At 33.1% G+C, this 22371-nt stretch overlaps 1 protein-coding gene across 3 annotated transcripts in view; it reads left to right on the forward strand.

The window, feature by feature from the left end:
- Positions 1-22371, forward strand: part of OXR1 (oxidation resistance 1) — a 451238-nt gene that overhangs the window by 371391 nt on the left and 57476 nt on the right. For all 3 annotated transcript variants that reach the window (XM_030863081.2, XM_030863084.2, XM_070044055.1), the window contains 4 exons: positions 173-255; positions 5151-5258; positions 6898-7011; positions 14939-15091. In XM_030863081.2, the coding sequence (XP_030718941.2) occupies positions 173-255; positions 5151-5258; positions 6898-7011; positions 14939-15091 (458 nt within the window). The remainder of the gene's footprint in view (positions 1-172; positions 256-5150; positions 5259-6897; positions 7012-14938; positions 15092-22371) is intronic.

Below are 22371 nucleotides of genomic sequence, written 5' to 3' on the forward strand. Positions count from 1 at the left end.
ATTTACTTATTTTGATACTCGGTTGTATTTTAGAGTAGAGAATCCTACTTAGCAAGCTGTATTACTGGTGAATCCAGTAGATATCTGCCCAGTGAGCTCTATTTAGCGGTCCTTGACATTACTGTGAAAGGAAAATGAATTTAATAGAGTTTTGCATCATTTTTTTTTTCAGACACTGGCCAAAAGAAGACCCTAGACAAGAAAGATGGGAGGAGAATGTCTTTTCAGAAACCCAAAGGGACTACTGAATATACTGTAAGTTATTTGTTTTGAAAAAGCTGATATCTCTTTGTGATAGTCTTATTTGAGACATTCTTTGTTTATGCTGTAAATAAGACAAAGGTTCCTAATTGCCTTATTTTAAAAATCTGTATACCACTTTCGATAACTGCTTTACTAATAATAATGATACTTCAGTTCTTAACTGTATTTTAGGATTTTTTTTCCTTAAAGGAAAATTTTATTAAGTGTGATATAAAGATAATTATTCTAGCAAATTTAGTAAAATGATAATTTACTTGGAGTTAAAGTTCCTGTGGTACAATAATTTTTTATTAGGTTAGACTTTTAGGGAAATATTTACGTTTTTAGAAATGTGATCTTCATTATATTCCCAGCAGTGCTAACGGTAATGAAAATGGCAGATAGAATACGGAAAAAACAAGTTGCTGTTAATTTTCCAGAATAACCTCTCACATTAGATTATTTACACTGATTTATGGCTAAGTTTCTATGTTCTTGAAATGACCCTCAAATTTCCTTGCAGTCAGCTTTTCATATTTCTGGTTAACTATGGAAAACTGAAGTGAGAAATGTACTTTAGTCTGTGATATGCTGCTTCTTTGATTGAATGTAAATGTTGTTAGATAATTTTAACATGTTAAAAATCTGTTATTTTAACTGAGCTTAATTTTGTGTTATTTTGTGTTTTTCTAATATGTTATTGTAACTGTATTAAGAAGAAAATAGCAAGTTGAAACAATTCATACATTTGTGTCATCATGAAGTCTTCCAATCTTGGTTTGAGTCTTGATTATTTTTCATAAATTCTAAAAATTGAACCAATTATCAAAACCTTGAGTTATACTTTATTTTCATATACTGTATAATTGACAATTTGAGATTTTAAGTATTTTTAAAAAGTTTGAAACCAGATAATTTAAGGTAGAATTATATTTACTACTATCAAAAGAATCTCCTCTTAAGCATATTATAAACTCGAGTGTGCTTGTACTTTCTCTGCATGATTGAGAAATTGAGAATATAAATTCAGACAGTAAAATATTGAGTAATGTAGTTTGATGTATTCATTAGTGTTTATTAAGACATAAGACTGTAGGCATAAGGCATAAGATGTTATCTACATATGTAATCCTGTGGTTTTGAAGAATTACAAAAGTTTAGTTGGTTTTGAATTCAGGAGTTTACCAATTTTTTTCTTGTAATTCAATAAAACGTGTTATCGGTAGCAAATTTAAATTTAAATTAAGAACCATTATTTTGGGCAAAGGTTAATTGAAACTTGGCCATTTGTATCCTTGGGTTCTGCATCAATGGATTCAACCAACCATGGATAGAAATATTTGGGGAAAAAAAATTTCAGAAAGTTCCAAAAAGCAAAACTTGAATTTCCCTTACTGGCCACTATTTACATACATTGTATTAGGTATTATAAATAATCTAGAGATGATTTAATGTATATGGAGGATGTGTGTAGGTTATATGCAAGTAACTATGCCATTTTATATAAGAGACTTAAGCACCCATGGATTTTGATATCTGCGGGGATCCTGGAACAAAAATCCCCTGGGATACTGAGGAATTACTATATATTTTTTCTTATGTTATAAATGACCTTTGGGAAATAATCAGTTACTGATAAGAAAAGTTATAAAACATCCTCTAGGAGATCTTTGTTTTCATTTTTTATCCCTTTGTTTATTCCCGATGCCATATCCTAAAGATAGAAACACATGTGTTTCTAAAACTAAGATATTACTGTCTTCTATTCTTATTATAATTTGTAAAATCTTCATATAATATCTTTATATAAGGTACATAACATGATTTTTGTATTTGGGAAAAATATATTTTTCTATATTTCTTTTGAAATCTTTCAATATTACAGTGTACTCTCAACATTTACTTATTCTAAAATATTTATGGTTTAGCTTAAATGTATTTTCAGACCACCTAAATATAGTATAAATTAGTCATTGTACCTTAGGAAGCTTTAAAGTTAGAATCATACATAAAAAAAACATACATATGTATTACGTATGTGTTTATATATGCACATACATGCACAGTTTTTAACTATAAAATTACTTTCAGTAGGATCAACAAGTAGACCTTGAAAATGCTATACATAACCATTTTCTTCCTAGTTAATTTAATATCCCTGTACCATTCTACCGAAAGCCTTGTCTAAGGTCACTAATGATTTTCTAATTATCAAACCTGGTGGCTTTTTCTTTGTTGTTGCATACCACTCACTGTTCCTTCTTTCTTGTTTTACTTTCCTTCTCAATGTTCTTTAATGTATCTTTCAGTGAGGATCTGTGAATGGATAATCAGGCAGTGTCTGAAAAGTCTTCATTGCACCCTCATTCCTGGTAGTTGAGCTGCCTATAGATTATTAGGTTAACAGTTATTTTCTGTCAGCACTTTTTTTTTTTTTTTTTCCCCCGGATGCGCAGGCTCAGCGGCCATGGCTCACGGGCCCAGCCGCTCTGCGGCATGTGGGATCTTCCCAGACCAGGGATCAAACCCGTGTCCCCTGCATCGGCAGGGAGACTCTCAACCACTGAGCCACCAGGGAAGCCCTCTGTCAGCACTTTGAATGTAGTTATCTTTTATCGTATGCCCTTCTGTTGCCTTTTTATTTCTGTTCATTTCTAGGCAGTCTTCTTTTTTTAGATTGTTTTTTGAAGTTTACTTCTTGTCCTTACAGTTCTATAGTGCCACTGTGATAAGTCTAGATTCAGACAAATTTTTATCTTATTGTGTTTCTTCACTCTAAGGAATAATGCCATTCATAAATTCTGGAAAATTATCAGCCATTATTTCTTTGATTATATACTCTCCTTTCTCAATTTATTCTTGAAACTAATTGTACTACATTTTGCTATCATTATGCTTCATTGCCCTGTTCTTGCTAACATTTTGACTGTATCTTACACCTCTTTCACTGGTTGTTCGGCTCTTGTTGATTCCAAATGTGAGTGGTTCCTTGTATCTTTTCACTTTCCCATTTACATTCTGCAACTTGGAGAACTTAAGAACTTTACTATATGAAGTAAGACCCAAACTTTTTTCTATTTCTGCCTTTCTAGATGCTTACATTTCCTACCACCACTTCATATTTAACAAATTATAGCAAACCTTTCACCAATTTTTTTCTTCATTCTTGCCTAATGCTTTATTTTCTTGTTTCCATTTTCCTTCAATCTGTTGTTCATCTAGGTTGGAATTTTTGGATTTAGCATCAGTTGATCATTAATGTTTGCACCTCTGACGTAATACAACTGCTGCTCTATTACAACTTCATTCAATCCATTCCTGTTTTCTCTTGAGTCTTATCTGAAAATCTTATACCTTTATCTCTTTCTTTATATTTGTATGACCTTAAGGATGATCTGCTGCTGTAGTATTACATTGGTTTTTCTGCATCCATTCTCTTGTGTCATTAATCATAGACCTGTAGCCATTAATCTAAGATGCCACTCGGCCATGTAACTTCCTTGCTTCATATTGGTGTTTTTATTACTTTCATTACCACAACTGATAGGATCATTGTGAAGATGAAATGTGTGTTAATTAATAAGAACTTCGTAAACTTCCAGATGTTTCTGCAAAGTAAAATTGGTTTATAGAGAGCTTTTACATACATTATCTCAATAAGGTAGGTGACACACCATCTCATTTCATAGATGAGAAAGTTTGCATGGAAGAAGAGAGCAGGGCTAGATTATTAGTCTGTGTCTTTGGCATCAATTTGGTTTTACAAAACCATTAAAGAAAAAATATATATTTATTGTTGTTTTTTTTTTTTTTTTACCCCCACATACATATCTACTTTTCCTGATTTTCGAAGTCTTTTACAGTCTAATTCAAAATGCCTAATTCAGTCTCATCCTTTTTTTGAGATTTGGCTCTACTTACCTTCCTAAAATCCTAAATTCATGAGTGTACCCTGGATGGTTTGGGAGGAAGAGATAGTATCCCACAAATGTGTTTTGTTCTTTTCTGTCTCCTAATATGTCAGTTCTATTCTCTTCATTTTGAATGTTCTTCCCTACTCTCTACTTCTCAAATTCCTACCCGTTCTTCAAGATAGCTTTAAATCTTTTCCATAAAGTCTTTCTTGGACAATTTGCAGCAAATATGTTGCTCTGTCTGCTCAGAGCTTCTGTTGCATTTGTTGTTTCACTTAAATTGCTCTTTATCTTTTATATAACCTTTTTTGTCTTTCTTATTTTCTAACTAGATTGTAAATCCCATATGCACTAAAACCACTTCATTGGACTTCATCATTCTCTACAGAGATGCTTTATGTATAGAGAACTCTAAAGGAATACATTGATCAAATGACTTTCTTTCAGGATAATTGACAATTAAATCCCATGATTTAAGATTTCTATAAATATGATCATTAAAATATACTAATTCAAAAACATATTCCTCAGCTTTGGTTCAAATATATTTTCTAATTTATCTATTTAAATGGAAGATTATGTAAAGATCATTAGAAACAGCACTTTAAGTTTAATACAGGCATACTTTGCTAAAGTAAAATTAGCTTCTAGAAGTTACATATGTTTTACAAACTATTTGTATTGTTTTAAAATCTTCGTAAAATAAAAATCACTTGTTTGTGTTTTGAAAATTATATTTTGTATTTTGAAATTGCTTGAAGTAGAGGCCTACATGTAATTGTGATGTATTATGATAAAGCATATACTCTGTATCATAATAGGTTGAGATCAGTTGCTAACAAACACAAAATTTGTCAAGTTATCCTGTCTCTAAAGATGGAAATACCAGTTATTAGTCAAATGTAAAATTGGTCCATAGACATATTAATGAAAATTAAACCTCTTCGTTTAGTTTTTCTGTTTTAACAAATTATTTTTTTTTCTCTTAAACAGGTTGAATCAAGGGATTCTTTGAATAGTATAGCCCTGAAATTTGATACAACGCCCAACGAACTTGTTCAGCTAAATAAGTTATTCTCCCGAGCAGTTGTTACTGGACAGGTATCTTTTTTTTAATGCATTGATGGTTAGAAGCATCAGTTTTAAGACAGAAAGTATCCATTGCAATACAGTTAATTTAAGAAGAGTAATTTTATGCACACTTTGAACAAATCACATTGGTTCTAGAAGAGAAAATTAAATGTCACTTATATCCATGTGAATTTCTCTTAATACATATTGAAAATAACTGTTGTCTTTTCAAATATAGTTTTAAAGAGCTTTAAAAAATATTCAAAGCAGTACATGTACCTGATAAAAAATTCAAACTTTTTTAAAGGTAGTTTATCTCAGACTTACAGTTTCCTTTTCCAGAAGCAACCACAGTTACCAATATGTATCCCCTTCCAAAAATATTCTAGCCTTTCTTTCTTCTTTAAAAAAAATAAATAACTTTGATTCTGGAAAAATGTTCTGTTGAAGCATAACTCAATCTCAGACTTTTTCATGTATGTAAAGTATTGCACTCTATTAATATATAGGCATGCCTTGGAAATATTGTGGATTTGGTTCCAGACCACTGCAGTAAAGCAGATATCACAATAAAGCGAGTCATAGAATTATTTGGTTTCCTAGTGTGTATAAAAGTTATATTTACACTACACTGTAGTCTGCTAAGTGTGCAATAGCATTATGTCTAAAAAAAGTACATACCTTGGGTTTCCCTGGTGGCGCAGCGGTTGAGAGTCCGCCTGCTGATGCAGGGGACACGGGTTCGTGCCCCGGTCCAGGAGGATCCCACATGCCACGGAGCGGCTGGGCCCGTGAGCCATGGCCCCTGAGCCTGCGCGTCCGGAGCCTGTGGTCCGCAGTGGAAGAGGCCACAACAGTGAGAGGCCCACGTGCCGCAAAAAAAAAAAAAAAAAAAAGTACATACCTTAATTTAAAAGTACTTTATTTCTAAAAAATGGTAACCATCATCTGAGCTTTCAGAGAGTCATAATCTTTTTGCAGCAGTCACTGATCACAGATCACCATAACAAATATAATAATAATGAAAAGTTTGAAATATTGGAAGAATCACCAAAATGTAACCCAGAGACAGGAAGTGAGCAAATGCAGTCGAAAAATGGCACTGATAGACTTGCTTGACACAGGGTTGCCACAATCTTTCAGTTTGTAAAAAACGCAATATCTGCGAAGTCCAATAAGGTGACACAGTAGAACGAGGTGTGCCTGTATTATGGTTTAACCAAGCACAGTAGGCTTTAGACTTCCTACTTTTTTGCTATGTAAATGTTGCTCTAGGAAACATTCTTGTTTGTTTCTCTTTTTCTTTATATGCACGTATATCTATAAAGTCAAGTCCTAGAAGTAAAATGGCTCAGTTAAAGGATATGTGCATTTTAAGCTTTGCTGGCTGTTGACAAATTGTCCTTTAAGGGGAACACCAATAATTTTTAAGAATTACTGTTTTCCCTCACTGTTGCCCACAGTTTGTGTTATCAAACTTATCTAAATTAAATATCTTTTTTAAAATTTTGTTACAGTTATTTCGGTAATAAACATTCTTTTAATCTGAAGGTTTTAATTTTTAAAATTTATTTCTGAAGGTCATTGTTAATGGTGCTCGCTTAGAGAATACCATCTGATTATTAATATTTTAGTTTGACTAAATCTTTATGTGAATATTTTCTTCCAGGTTTTATATGTTCCTGATCCTGAATATGTCTCCAGTGTTGAGAGCTCCCCGTCTCTAAGCCCCATAAGTCCTTTGTCACCAACATCATCCGAGGCTGAACTTGATAAGACCACTGTAAGTTTCCCTTCTTTTCAAAGCTATCAAGAAATGTCACTGAAAAAAAAAAAAAGAAATGTCACTGTATTTGTATATATCACCATTTTTTTAATCCTACTTTGCCTGTGGCTTGAACGAAATTTTACCTTTTTAGTTTGTTAATTAAATTTGTAAATCCCGGTTTTTAAAGTGAAACATTCTTATTAAATCAGACAGCTTAAATTGATTACTGTTGGTGGTAGTAGTAATCCAAAGATATTCATCAGCCCTTTTATGAATATCATATAATAATTTAACTAAGAAAGGAATTTTACTTAACAAACATGAGTATATCATGATAGGAAGTCCATGTCCAATTTGATTTTTTTTTTTTTTTTTTGCGGTACATGGGCCTCTCACTGTTGTGGGGCTCCGGATGCGCAGGCTCAGCGGCCATGGCTCACGGGCCCAGCCGCTCCGCGGCATGTGGGATCTTCCCGGACCGGGGCACGAACCCGCGTCCCCTGCATCGGCAGGCAGACTCTCAACCACTGTGCCACGAGGGAAGCCCCCAATTTGATTTTTATTTGAGTTTCTGTGAATGTTTATATAATACTTAAAACTCTTCATTATTGGCACACTTTAAAAAAATAATTTATGGGAACTTCCCTGGCAATCCAGTGGTTAAGACTACGCACTTCCACTGCAGGGGGCGTGGGTTCGATCCCTGGTCGGGGAACTAAGATCCCACATGCTGCACAGCACTGCCAAAGAAAAAAAAAATTATTATCTTAGTTGTTCTTCAGAATATTAATTTGGAGTAACTAATAGTATATTAATTTATCTAGCATTTTAAAGGAATAGATGTTCTATATGTTACATTTTACAAATGAATTCCAAGGAAAAAAACTTTAATAATTTTGATTAAAATTCCTCCGACAGGAATTATGGTTTTTGTGCCTTTCCTGTGTAAATTAATACTAATCATAATTTCCCATTTTCATAATGACCCAATGATTATGTTTACATGTAAAAGGTTATTTCTCCATTAACTGGCTAGACTCCTGTGAGAGATTCTTCTGTGTTGCTATGCTGATTTTAGGAGACATCCTTTTCTCTGCCCCAATTTGCACTCAAAGTTTAGGATACCAAATGGCATACTGGTAACAAAACACAAATTATTAATGTTAATTTGCCTATAAATTATTAGGAATTATTAGTTTCTAAGCTGTAGTATTAGACTAGTTCCACTTCTCTCATGGAGTAAAGGACATGATATTATTAATAAGTATTTGTCTCCTTGCCTAGGGACTTTTTTCTGTGTGTTTGTGGTGAGAGAGAGAGAGAGGGAGGGAGGGAGAAAGGGGGTCTTTTTCAAATGTTTTATTTGCTGGCTATCTTGTAAAAATGACAACTACTTTAGAATACAGCTACATGAAAGGAATGTATTACATTTATTCTCATCATTGACGAAAATGGAAGTCAGTTTCTAATGATACTAGACCAAACAGTTACTGGACCTTTTTGAACATGGCCATGCCATTGTCCTATGGGACTTAACAGATATATTCATAAGGGGCAATGACAAAGGAGAGCAGTGTAGCCTTCGGTTAATTTAGCTTGTGTTCCATACCCTAAAGCAAAATTGTGAAAAGCTAGACTACTTACCTGAATTAGGATTCCAACGCGGATAGTCTGAGTCCAGAGCCCATGGTTTTTTACTAGCACTTTATAGCTGGAAATTGATAGCTCAGAAACTACTATCGATCAGTAAATAATTGGACCCAACCCAAAAAGATAAGTAATATTCAATCATTGTGAGTGTAGTAAAACCTGTCACTTTTGCACTATCATTTTGTAAAATTTTTTTAATCTAACATTCTTTTGTAAATATAAAAACCTCTTTTGTTTATCTCCTTTGATTTCTCCTCTCTGCATCTTAAATTTATTTATTATGCTAATGCCATTTTAGGCTAGAACTACTAGTGTGATATATTTAGGATGGAATTCAGAGGAAAAAGAATTTTAAATAAATAATATGGAAAAGTGAAATGGTTTTAAATAGTTTTTAATTTCGGCTTATGTTACTATACTCCACTGAAAGATGGGCTAGCAGATAGTTGTATTCTCTTTAATATAAAACACTCTTTAGTATACTCTAATAAATCTAAAAGATAATAAGTAGAGTACTTATAATGTGGTAAGAAAATACAATTTTGAAATTATATTTCATGGTAGTAAGAAAATATAATTTTGAAAAAAATACTACTAAGAGATTCTATGGAAGGCCTAGAAGGTCTTACAGGAGAAAATATATAAAGCATTAATAGAGTTTAGGCACATTAAAAGCTTCTTTTTAAGCATAGGCAATTATTCTGCTACAGTTACTATTAACATTTAAAAAGTACTTACTATGCATTTATTAATGAGGAAACTAAGGCATAGAGAGAATGAGTAATGTACACAAGGTCACATACTTAATGAGTGGTAGAGCTGAGATTTAAACCCTGACAGTCTACATCCAGGTTTTGTGTTATATTCTTAACCACTTTTTGAACTAATTGATGAAAGGGTAAGGATTAGCAGTACAGATTCTCTGTGACTGAGACATACAATCTAAAACTAAAATATATGTGTCCTAAATTGTAGAAACTAGAAAGTTTGTAGTAAAGAGCTATGTGGAAGTAATGTAGCAAATTTTTGCTTACCAAAGCAAAAATAAAAGTAAAGCAGATAATCGGAAGTATTGCTTAAAATGATTAAAAGGTGAACAAAAGCATTGCTTTTTTTCCCTCAATATTTAAGATTATCTGGACTTTTAAATATGTTGTTCTTCTGTTTATGTAACTTAAAAAATTATTATTTGCCTGTATTAATTTCCTGGGATTGCTGTAACAAAGGATTACAGAATGGGTGGTCTAAATCAGAAACTTACCTCACAGTTCTGGAGGCTAGATGTCTGGAATCAAGATGTTGGCAAGCACCTTGTGGGGGAGGATCCTTCCTTGCCTCTTCTAGCATCGGGTGTTGGCCCACAATCCTTGTCATTCCTTGTCTTGTTGGACAGATTACTCCAGTTTCTGCCTTTGTAGTCACACGGCTGTCTTCTCCTTGTGTGTTTGTGTCTTCACATAGTGGTCTCCTCTTCAGATAAGGAAACCAATTAAATTGGATTAAGGGTCCACTCTACTCCTCCTGTGTGACTTCAGCTTAACTCACTTCATCTGTGAAAAGCTGATTTCCAAATAAGGTTGCATTCTGAGGTAGGGGGTTAGGACTTCAGCATATCTTCTTGGGTGACACAGTGAAGTGTCATAATGTTGCCTTTTATAAAATTTCAAGAGAACCACATTGTTTAGTCAGGGAACTTTAGAAGGTTTTCTAACTCTAGTCAAATAAGATTTTTTTAAAAAAGACATTCAGTGACTATTCTCTTTACATATAGATGAGAAAATGTATAAAAGAGTGATGTTAATTTCTTACAGGGTTTTGGGGATCTTGAGAATATTTGTGAAATCTAATAAAATAAACCTCCCTCTATTTTAATTATACTAATCACATAATTCATTGACATCCTGAACTTATATACCTGAAAACAGACATTAAAGTAATAGCACACATGCAAGAAGTTAAAAAAATTTTAGTTAGAAATATCAATATAGTTTGAAGAGATTAAATATAGCATATGCTTCAAAAATTGTTCTCACATATGCCATCCTTAAACTAGTCACAAGCATTCCTCTCCCCTCTTTCCCTTCTTCCTTACTTCCACCTCCTTCCTCTCTCTCTCTGTGTATAATATTATATATTTAAACTTAAAATAAATTTAAAATCACTAAAATATATAATATATAAAATATATTTTATCTGATATATAATATATAAATTATGATTTTAAATTTCATGCTTTTAAACCTAAATTTTCATATGTAAGTATATATACTTTATTATATAATAAACATAAGTTTATATATTACATATTATATTAAAATAAAGTTAAACAACTATAAATGCCGTATGTATAAATGACACATGAATTATATGTTACCTATATATTGTATAATATAATTTAGCTTTGGTGCTTTTAAACTTAAATACCAACAGTTTATTAGGGAATTATAATTTTTTAATATGTACTTTTTAAATGGTGGTGCTATAATTATACCTTAGTCTTACATTCTTAGAACAAAATTTTATATTTGAAATATGTGAAAACATAAAACGTCATAGTACGACTTTGTATTTATATAGATTTTTGGGAAAGCATTTCTTTATATAGAAGAAATCTCTGTATTTGTAATATCACAAATAAATAGTTAAATTACTGGGTGAGAGTTTTCTTCTAGATTCTGAAAGCAAGCATTGTTCTCATAATTAGAATTTAAAAATTGATCCTTCTTTGCTTTTTAACCTGGTTGCTAAAAAGCTCAGTGCCAGGTCCAAAACTCCAAGTACAACACTTAAAATTGCATTTTATTTTTTCTTCACTCTGATATTTTTATTTGTATTGTATTTTATTCTGTATGTTTGTTTTAAGAGCCTCAAATTCTTAAGTGGAGTTTAAATAAATTCTGAGAGTGATAGTTAAACATAACAATTTATAGGAAGTAAATGGTACCCATCATATTTACTGGATTGAGTGAAGAAACATAATATTCACTACTTTAAAAATAAACATTTTATTTTAGATTATATATTATATATGTTTGTATGAAATAAATATAAATGTTGGTATTTCTGTGCCTGTATGGTTTTTCCTTCTCAAATTTTGTATGCCTTACCTACATGTTACCAGAGAACATTTCTACATATTTTCAATCACTAAAGAACAAAAACTCCATAAAGCCAAGGCAACATGGGAAAAGGAGAGTTTGGAGTTGCTAATTAGCTTATGGTAATGATTTATAATAATACTCTACAAATTATATAATATTTAATCATATTGTACAAAAAAGATGACCATAAGTCAACTTTTTTGGGTCACTTGCCATAGCATTGCTTTCCTTTTGCACATTTGAACAATTGAGGTGACAATTGAGGCTTGATAAATAAATGTTTATAATCCTGTATTTTTAAGGACCTTTCCATCCCTAGTGGCTAAAACAAAATTGCACAAAGAAGCTTCAGAAAGCACTCAAATAAGCTTATTCAAATCACCTTATTAAGAAACAGAATCTGTAAATTCACAGAGATACGGAGATACTGATACTTTGGATCATGTACATGTATGTAAGTTAAAATGAGGTCTGATTATGATTTCTCTAAACAACTTTGATCTCTTTTAAAGAAATACTCTTTTATGCTATACTTTGAGCATTCGTTAAGCTAATCTCATGTATTCTTTTTAATAGGATTACTTTGACAAGTTGGGATTGCTATTGATACTGAGTTGTAGAATTTGAGGCTTTGAAGGAACCTCAGAGATCTTGTTCTATGAGGTATATGTTTAAGGAAAATATTTGACAATGTACCCTGATACAGTTTCTGTGAATAATACGGTTATTTAGTAGATACTGTTGTCACCTGATTTGGGAGTAACTGAACAGTCATAGACAAAATTTGTGTATTGCTTTGTGCCAGTTTGCAGGGGGCCCTGTGATAGCTCTGTATTGGCTTTTTTTTTCCCCTCTGCACACAATCTTTTAGAAGAATGTTTGAAATGGAAAGCATATAGTAGTGCAGTTAAGCTCGCTAGTTCATGTGTTGGCAACATGGGTTTTCATCTCAGCTTCATCTTACTCATTGGGCAAGTTACTGAATTTGGACAAGCATACGTTTCCTTAAAAATTAAGGTAATAGTATATACCTTATGATTTGAAAGTGAAATGGTCTTTATAATATACTTAAATATAAAGGTATTCATAAATATCAATTAATATTATTAATGTCCCTTATTTAATTATCTGTGCTAAATGAATTTATATATGATATAAAACTCTTAGATACAGTAACTACCAGAGACAACAGGATGAATGTAAAGTTATTAGTTTGTATCACAAAATGAAAAGATTGATAATAATGCTATAACAGTATCATGCAGCTGTTAAAATATAATTCCATTTTAGGTTTTTTAAAAATATAATTATATCAGATGTAGCTGTTTTGCAGTGTTCTGAACTGGTCTCCCTTCAAAAAATGTCTGTTGAGTATCTGCCCAAGTGCTTGGGATTCAGCCCTATAGTTTAGGAAGGGTATATGAAATTTAGAAAGGAAGTCTACAAATTCTGTCCTATATAGGACAGAATTCAAGGAATTAGGTGCATTTATTAGAGTAGAAAAAGTCATGTTAAAATTTGATAGTTCTTTTCAAGTATCTCAAAGTCTGTGAGACTGAAGAGGAAGCAGTCTTGTTTATTATTTCAAAAGGGCAAATAATAACTATTAGATATTAATTACAGAGTGGCAGATTTTAGTTCAAAGCTGTGAAGAACCTTGCTACTATGAAAACTATTATATAAGGCATTGTGCATTTACTTATAAGGTATGAAATGCCTCTGTGGAGGTATTTAAAACAAAGATTAAAAGGCATCTGTCTAACCTTCCTACATTTGTACAGAATAGTGAACTTTGGGAAAACTATGAGTTCTGTGAACTTGGATAGAAAAAATTTTAAGTGAAATCTAGCATTTTTAAAGATTAAGAATATAAGCAGCAAACTATAGAAAAGCACCAGGGATACCTGTGACTTTGTCTCCAATAGAACTCACATATTTTCAGTTCTTTTTTTTTTTTTTTTTTAATGGTACGCGGGCCTCTCACTGTTGTGGCCCCTTCCGCTGCGGAGCACAGGCTCCAGACGCGCAGGCTCAGCGGCCATGGCTCACGGGCCCAGCCGCTCCGCGGCATGTGGGATCTTCCCAGACCGGGGCACGAACCTGTGTCCCCTGCATCGGCAGGCGGACTCTCAACCACTGCGCCACCAGGGAAGCCCTAGAACTCACATATTTTCAAATCCATTTAGAGTTGTTGTAGATATCACAGAATGTTGTTTATGGCCATGTACTTCAAAATTATCGTTATGAGTCATCACTAGATCTTGTTATTTAATGTATTAATAAAGAAGTGTATATATCTATAAATAAAAATATCTCTGATTAAAAAGTGTTTTGATAATTGTTTTGATATAATTGTTTTTCTTTGTAATTCTATATTTTGAGTATTAAAAAAAAAATTCTGAAAAGGAGGTCTATAGGCTTCACTGTGGGAATGGTCCATGGCATCAAAAAAGTTAAAAACCTATGATCTAACTAATTAATACTTTGTAAAATGGTACTGATAAATTCTTTATAGCTTGAGATTTTAACAGGCTCTTCAATGAATGGATTGTGCTGAATTCCTAGGTTTCACAGACAAGCACTCACCTTTTCTCTGCTCCCAGCACCTGAGGGATATATTAAATGATCAGGACCAGTGATTTGATTCAGGAGCAACTGAATGTGTATGTGTGTGTATACACACACACACACACACACACAAACACATATGTATTATAACCAGTATATATATATTCCCATTAAAAAAATAATTGAAAAATGTAAGTTTAAGCTCTATTAGGATCTTTACCAAATGTAAAAGAAGTGACATTCTTTCCCATTTTTTTTTTTTTTTTTTTTGCGGTACGCGGGCCTCTCGCTGTTGTGGCCTCTCCCGTTGCGGAGCACAGGCTCCGGGCATGCAGGCTCAGCGGCCATGGCTCACGGGCCCAGCCACTCCGCGGCATGTGGGATCCTCCCGGACCGGGGCACGAACCCGTGTCCCCTGCATCGGCAGGCGGACTCTCAACCACTGCGCCACCAGGGAAGCCATCTTTCCCATATTTTTTTACATAAAAACGTTTTGAGCTGTTCTACAGAATGTGATGAGAAGGAAGAACACTTACTGGGGAGAGCTATGCATTTGCATTTAACAATGTGCTTAGTTTTATTTAGTTCTCTGAAGTGTCTTTATCTTTTTTTTTTTTTTAAAGAATCCTGATGTAGTCCACCCGAAAGAAGAAACTCTCTCATCTGCTTTTACTGGTATTCGACCTGCACGAGTTGTATCTTCAACTTCTGAGGAGGAAGAAGCATTTACTGAGAAATTTCTTAAAATTAATTGCAGATATGTTACCAGTGGCAAGGTAATGGATAAAACTTTAGAAAAAACTTTTAATCATTTTTTATTTATTACTAAAATATGACAGTTTTGCATTTACATTTTTAGTCATCAGCATCAGCACATGATGATCAATTTAAAATAATCTTGTGAAATAGGCAGTCCTATTCCTTCTTCACAGGAAAAAAAAAAACTTTCAGAAAAGGTTAATGAGTCCATGGTTTCTCTATCCTGGCTAGAATTCAAACCCAGTTTGAATCTGTGTTTTATCTACCACAGGTTGCTGCTTTTCTAAAACAGAGAACTTCTAGTCTGCAGAGGGAATTATAGTAAAGTACAGTAGTCAAAATAAACTCCAGGTGTTGCTAAGAAAGTAATTATAGTATGATACCCACTTGAGAAGTCACACGTGGGAACCATTTCTTTATAGTCGTAATTCATAAATTATGGGTATTTGAAATAGGTGTTTAGTGCTATAAATTTCCCTCTATGTACTGTTTTAACTGAATCCACAGTCTTGATATGTTGTATTTTCATTTTCTTTCAGTTCATAATACTTTCTCTTTATTTCTTTTTTGGCCCATGGAATATTTAGAAGTTTCTTAGTTTCCAAATATTTGGTATTTTTCAAGATATCTTTCTGTTACTGATTTCTAATGTTTTTCCATGTGGTTAGAGAACATACTACTATTTGTAGGCTTAACGTTTAATGGTGCAGAATGTATTATATCTTGATACGTGTTACATGTGCACTTGGAAAGAATGTGTATTCTGCTGTTGTTGGGAGAAATAGTTTATAAATGTCAATTAAATCAAGTTGAGTGTTACTATTGATCTTCTGTCTTTTTGTTCTATCAATTATTGACAGAAGGATGTTGAAATACCTCTATAATTGTGGATTTGTCTATTTCCCCTTCTAGTTCTATCAGTTTTTTTGTGTGTATTTTGAAACTCTGTGGTTAGGTATAAAAATGTTTTGGATTCTTATATTGTCTTGATGAATGGACTTGTTTAATTATGAAAGACTATTCTTGGTAAAACTCTTTGCTATGAAGTCTGCTTTGATGGATACAAATGTAGTCACTTAGCTTCTGTTCAGTTAGTGTTAACTTGATTTATCTCTTCCATTTTTTTACTTTGAGACTGTGTCTTACACTTAAAGTGGGTTTCCATAGTTTACATCAGAACTCACTCTTTGTGTCATACACTCTATGGGTTTTGAGAAATGTATGATGACATGTATCCACTATTACAGTATCATGCAAAATAGTTTCATTGTCTCCCAAATCCTCTGTGCTCTGTCTGTTCATCCATCCCTTCCTCTGGACCCCTGGAAACTACTGATCTTTTTTTTGTCTCCATAGTTTTGCCTTTTACAGAGTGTCATGCAGTTAGAATCATAAAGTATGATTGAATGATTTCAGAGTGGTTTCTTTCACTTAGCAGTATGCATTTAAGAGCCTTCCATATATTTCATGGCTTGACAGCTCATTTGTTTTTATCGCTGTGGATGTACAGTACAACAGTTTATCCATTCACCTACTGAAGGGCATCGTGGTTGCTTCCAAGTTTGTACACTTACGAAGATAGCTGCTATAAACATTAATATGCAGGTTTTGTATACGTTTTTATTTCCTTTGGTTGAATACTAAGACATGTGATTGTTAGATCGTGTGGTAAGACTGTGTTTAGCTCTGTAGGAAACTACCAAACTGCCTTCCAAAAGTGGCTGTGTTATTTTCCATTCCTGCCAGCAGTCACTGAGAGTTGCTGTTTCTCCACATCCTCACCAGCATTCACCGTGGTCAGTGTTTTAGATTTTAATTATGCTTATTGGTCTTTAGTGGTAACTCATTTAATTTACATTTCCCTAATGACTTATGATACTGAGCATCTTTTCATTTGCTTATTTGCTATTCATATAGCTTTGGTATTTTCTTTACTTTTTAAAGATATTTTCACTGGGCATAGAATATTAGGTTGACAGGGTTTTCTTTTCCTTTCAGAACTTTAAAGATGTTTCTTTCAAATCTCTACTGTTTTCTGGCTTGCACTGTTTCTGAAGAGAAGTCTTCTATTACTTTTGTATTTGGTGTGCTGTATAAAATATATATTTTTCTTTGCATTTAAGATGATGTCTTTATCACTGATTTTGAGCAAGTTGATTTTTTTTTAATTTTATTGTTATTTTTTTACATATATATTCTTTTTTAAATTCTTTTCCCATTTAGGTTATTACAGAATATTGAGCAGAGTTCCCTGTGGCATACAATGTTGGTTATCTATTTTAAATATAGTACAGATCACTTCCAAACTCCCAGTCTATCCCTCCCTCCCCACCTTTCCCCCCTGGTAACCATAAGTTTGTTCTCTATGTCTGTGAGTCTGTTCTGTTTTGTAAATAAGTTCATTTGTATCTTTTTTTTTTTTTTAGATTCCGCATACAAGCAATATATATTTGTCTTTCTCTGTCTGACTCACTTCACTTAGTATGATAATATCCTGGTCCATCCATGTTGCTGCAGACGGCATTATTTCATTCTTTTTAGTGGCTGAGTAATATCCCATTGTATATATGTACCACATCTTCTTTATCCATTCATCTGTCGATGCACATTTAGGTTGCTTCCATGTCTTGGCTGTTGTAAACAGTGCTGCAGTGATCATTGGAGTGCTGCATGTATCTTTTCAAACCATGTTTTTCTCCAGATATATGCCCAGTAGTGGGATTGCTGGATCATATAGTAGTTCTGTTTTTACTTTTTTAAGGAACCTCCATACTGTTCTCCATAGTGCCAATTTACATTCCCACCAACAGTGTAGGAGGGTTGCCTTTTCTCCATACCCTCTTCAGCATTTACTGTTTGTAGATTTTTTTGATGATGGCCATTCTGACTGGTGTGAGGAGATATCTCACTGTAGTTTTGATTTGCATTTCTCTAATAATTAGCAATGTTGAGCATCTTTTCACGTGCCTTTGGCCATCTCTATGTCTTCTTTGGAGAAATGTCTGTTTAGGTCTTCTGCCCATTTTTTGATTGGGTTGTTTGTTTTTTTGATATTGTTGAGCAGTTTAATTATGATGTGCCTTGGTGTGTGTTTCATATTTGTTTTCCTTGGGGTTCGTTCAGCTTCTTGGATCTGTAGGTTTATAGTTTTCATCAAATTTGAAAAAATTTTGGCCATATTTCTTCAAATGTTTTTTCTCCCCCATTCTCTCCTCTTCTTTGGAAACTCCAGTTATGCATATTTTAGGTTGCTTGATGATGTGCTTCATAGCTTACTGATACTCTGCTCTTTTTTTTCCTCTCTCTCCATTTTGGACAATTTCAATTGCTGTATCTTGAAGTTCAGTAATTAATTTTTCTGCCAAATCTAATCTGGTATTCTATCCAGTGTATTTTTCACCTCTAAGTTTAAACTGGGTCGCTTATATCTTCCACATCCCTACTTAACACGCAAAATCTTTCTTCTATATTCTTGAATACATGGACTATAGTTAAAATAATTGTTTTAATGTCTTTTTCTACCAATTCTTTTCTCTCTTCCACTTTTGGGTTTGTTTCAGTTAATTGATTTTTGTTATTGCTGTGAGCCATATTTTCCTGTTTGTTTGCATGCCTAGTAATTTTTAATTGGATACCAGATATTATGGATTTTATCTTGTTGGGTGCTGGATATTTTTGTATTTCTATACATATTCTTGCGCATTTTTCTGTGACATGGTTGTTTCTTGGAAACAGCTTCATCCTATCATGGCTTGCTTTTAAGTTTTGTTAGGCATGACCAGAGCAGCCTTTAAGTCTAGCTAGTTTTCCCCTTACTGAGATAATACCCTTCTGAGTATTGAGGTGCTGTAAATTACAAGGGTTTTTGCTCTGGTTGGTGAGAACACAAACTATTTCTGACTCTGTGGACTCTAGGGATTGTTTTCTCAGCTTCTTTTGAGTGCTTTTTTTCTCATCCTTGGATAGCTGCTTTCGCACAGGTGGCAATCAGTCCTCAGCTGGAACCTTGGAAAAGAATCCTCTGTAGATCTCCAAAGCTTTCTCAGTAGGGAGTGTTCTCTCCTTTCCTGTCTCTGTCTGTGGCCAGGAAACTCCACCCAGTGTGCTGGGGCATTTGTAGATCTCATCTTATTTGTTTCCCCTTATTCAGCATTATAGTATCGGAAAAGAGTTATTTCATGTATTTTATGTGTTTTAGTAGCTTTAGGCAGAATTAGTTTTTGGCTAGAAGCAAAATTTTAGTTGGAAGTATTTGAATAACAATTTTGTTTAAGAATCAAAGAAAAGATAAAGTCATTGGCAGGGTTAGGAATGGCTTGCACTGGTGTTCTTGAAACATAATCTCTTGTAAGAAAGTAAGCAGGAAAAGATGCTTTCTCATACAAGTCATCTTCTTTCTTCTTCTTACAGGTTGATTGTAGTAAAGATTATTTATATAAAATTATGGAAATTTATCAACAATTATTGTAATGGTTAAATTACTGTGGACTTAAGACTGAAAAAAAAATCAGTACAAGCTTTTATTTCTCCTGGGATGAGTTCCCTCATAATCTTTTATCTTTTAGTATTTACAGAAATATTGAAATATAAGTGGTAACTTTTCTTTTAGAAATAGACTATTTTCTAATAGAAATAATTCCTTCTTGGAAGATTAGTCAAGTAATTGCACATAAGGAATTGGAAGTTACTAATACTAAAGGGAAGTAGGTGCTTAAAGTTTCTGAAGGTCATGTGGATTAAGATATGGTAATTGGAAATCTCTTACTTACAGTATGCTCTTGCTCCTGAAAATATGTCTACATTTATGAAACAGTATTTAAAAAGAATGAAGTGTTAATGGTTTAGTATGAGTTTATGATTTCAGATTTGATCTTGGGCAAATGAATTTGAGAGGCTCCTTTCTAAAGAGATTTTTGTGAATTTTGTGTTGTAATGTTTCTCATGGCCGTCTCTTTTGATTTATGGAGACACCTGACATCTCACAGAATACCTCAAAGAGCTCCAGCTAAAGGCAGAGGGAAAGAAGCTTGAATATATCAGTGCATCCTTCAGTAGCAGCAAATAAGGGTGAATTCCTGGAATATAACACTAGCAGATTGATCATTCCAGTGTTAAGCTATAGGGCTTCAAGCCCCTTGTAATCCGAGTAGTAGAAGTACGGTTTTGAGAGACCTTTCAAATGGTTTCTATAATTACACTACTAAGATTATAGTATTCATGTGTATAGTAAATTAAAGTATTATTACACTGGGCCTTTTCTATAATACCTAGTAATCATTGTCTTTAATGAAAATCCTTTAAAGCAAAAGATGTAGTGTTATGCCAGTGAACCAAATATTATATCATCATTTAAAACTAATGCTCAGATGAAATTTATGAAATCAAGAATGACCTGAAGTCTTTCAGAGAACCTCAAGTTTGCTTTCCTTAATCCTTACTGATTGTTTGGTTTCATTTCTCAAATAACTTGCTTGTAGATGTGGTGAGATAGAGGAAGGTATTAAAGATTGGAAATCTTTCAGCTTTTTTATATTGTATATACTCTACTCTTGATTATTTATTTCTTGGATTATCCCTGGCAGTTGTAAATGTCCCTGCAACATATTTTATCATCACTCATTGATTTCCGTTAGCATGTGATCCAGAAATACATAATGTATATGAATCTGTTTAAAATATTGATCAAGGGGTGGGATAGGGAGGGTGGGATAGGGAGGGTGGGAGGGAAACGTAAAAGGGAGGGGGTATGGGGTTATATGTATACATATAGCTGATTCACTTTGTTATACAGCAGAAACTAACACAACATGGTAAAGCAATTATACTCCAATAAAGATATTAAAAAACAATAAAATAAAATATTGATCAAAAGATGATTAGGCTATGGTTTACATAAAGTTCCTCCTTATTTAGGAGGTCCATGGTCTGAACTAAAAGAAATACTAGTCAGAGTTTGAGATTGATTCCCTTTCCTCCACCAAAATGCACACACACACACGTATTCTTCTCTCCAGTATTGCATGCAGTTACTGTAAATAATAAGCGTATTTTATAATCTCGAACATTGGCAATAACTTTTTTTCATTTGTGATTGGGTGACCATTTTTAGTAGGATTTTTCTTTTTTTTTTTTTTGTCTCTAAAGTTAGTGTCTGTCATAACTTAAGTTTTACATTCTTAAAGTTAAATCAGATAAATTCACAGAGCTGAATATGGACTTGGAAGGAGGGTGTGATACCAAATCAAGCAATATTTAAGTTTTTCTATTGGTATCTTCAGAAAAAAAAGACAACTTTGAAGTAATTATTTGGTTTAGTTTTAGAATTCTGTCTGGCTCTTTATTTTTATTCTTACAGGATGTAGTGGAATGGGAGTTTGAAAATGGGATTAAGAAAGAATATACATAACTGAATAACTTTACTGTACAGCAAAAATTAACACAACATTGTAAAGTAACTATACTTCAATAAAAATAAATAAAATAATAGGATTAAGGAATATTTGGTACTTGAGTTGAAGTGATTATTGTTTGTAACTCAGATGTGAAAAGATTATAGTAAAAAGCATGGACTGCTTGGATTTTGGATCTTGGTCCTGACACTTATTAGTTAGCTATGTTATTTATTATTTAGAACAAATTGCCTAGCCTCTCTCAATTTTAATTTCCCCACCTGTATTCTCATCTCAGAGCTATAATTGAACAATAATATATATAAATGAACAATAATATATATAAAGCATGACACATACAAAGCATTCAAGAAACATTAGCTAATATTAGTGGGATCAGCTTCTTACGTACTTCTGTTTGCTCATTTGTAAGATGAGAGGGTTGGATTCTTTATATTTGTATAAATATATTTAACATTTCATAACTTTTCATGATTAAAATAATTACTGTATGCCTTAGAAGTAATCTAATCTAATTAATTTTACAGATGAAGAAACAACCCCAGAGGCTTTGCTTGCCAGAGGTCACATAACTAGGCAGTAGCAGAATCGAGTGAAATGGAGATTTTTTTTAAAGATATTTTAAACAGATTATACTATTTTCCTTTTATAATGGATTGAGTTATCAGCACATTATTTATTAAACCTGCAGTGTGTGCATGAAACTATTTGATACCTGTAGTGACGGAAGAACACAGGAGGCTGTATGCAAGTTAATGTAAAACATGGCTCATGCCTTGAAGGACTTTACAGTCCTTCTTATATTACTGAAGTTATCTTGCTGATATAACTCAGCATTTTACTGAGGCTGCAAATTTTAATTTCTGTCTTGATTGATTGAAGGTGAA

The sequence above is a fragment of the Globicephala melas genome, chromosome 17 (assembly GCF_963455315.2).
Source record: "Globicephala melas chromosome 17, mGloMel1.2, whole genome shotgun sequence".
NCBI classification, from domain to species: Eukaryota; Metazoa; Chordata; class Mammalia; order Artiodactyla; family Delphinidae; genus Globicephala; species Globicephala melas.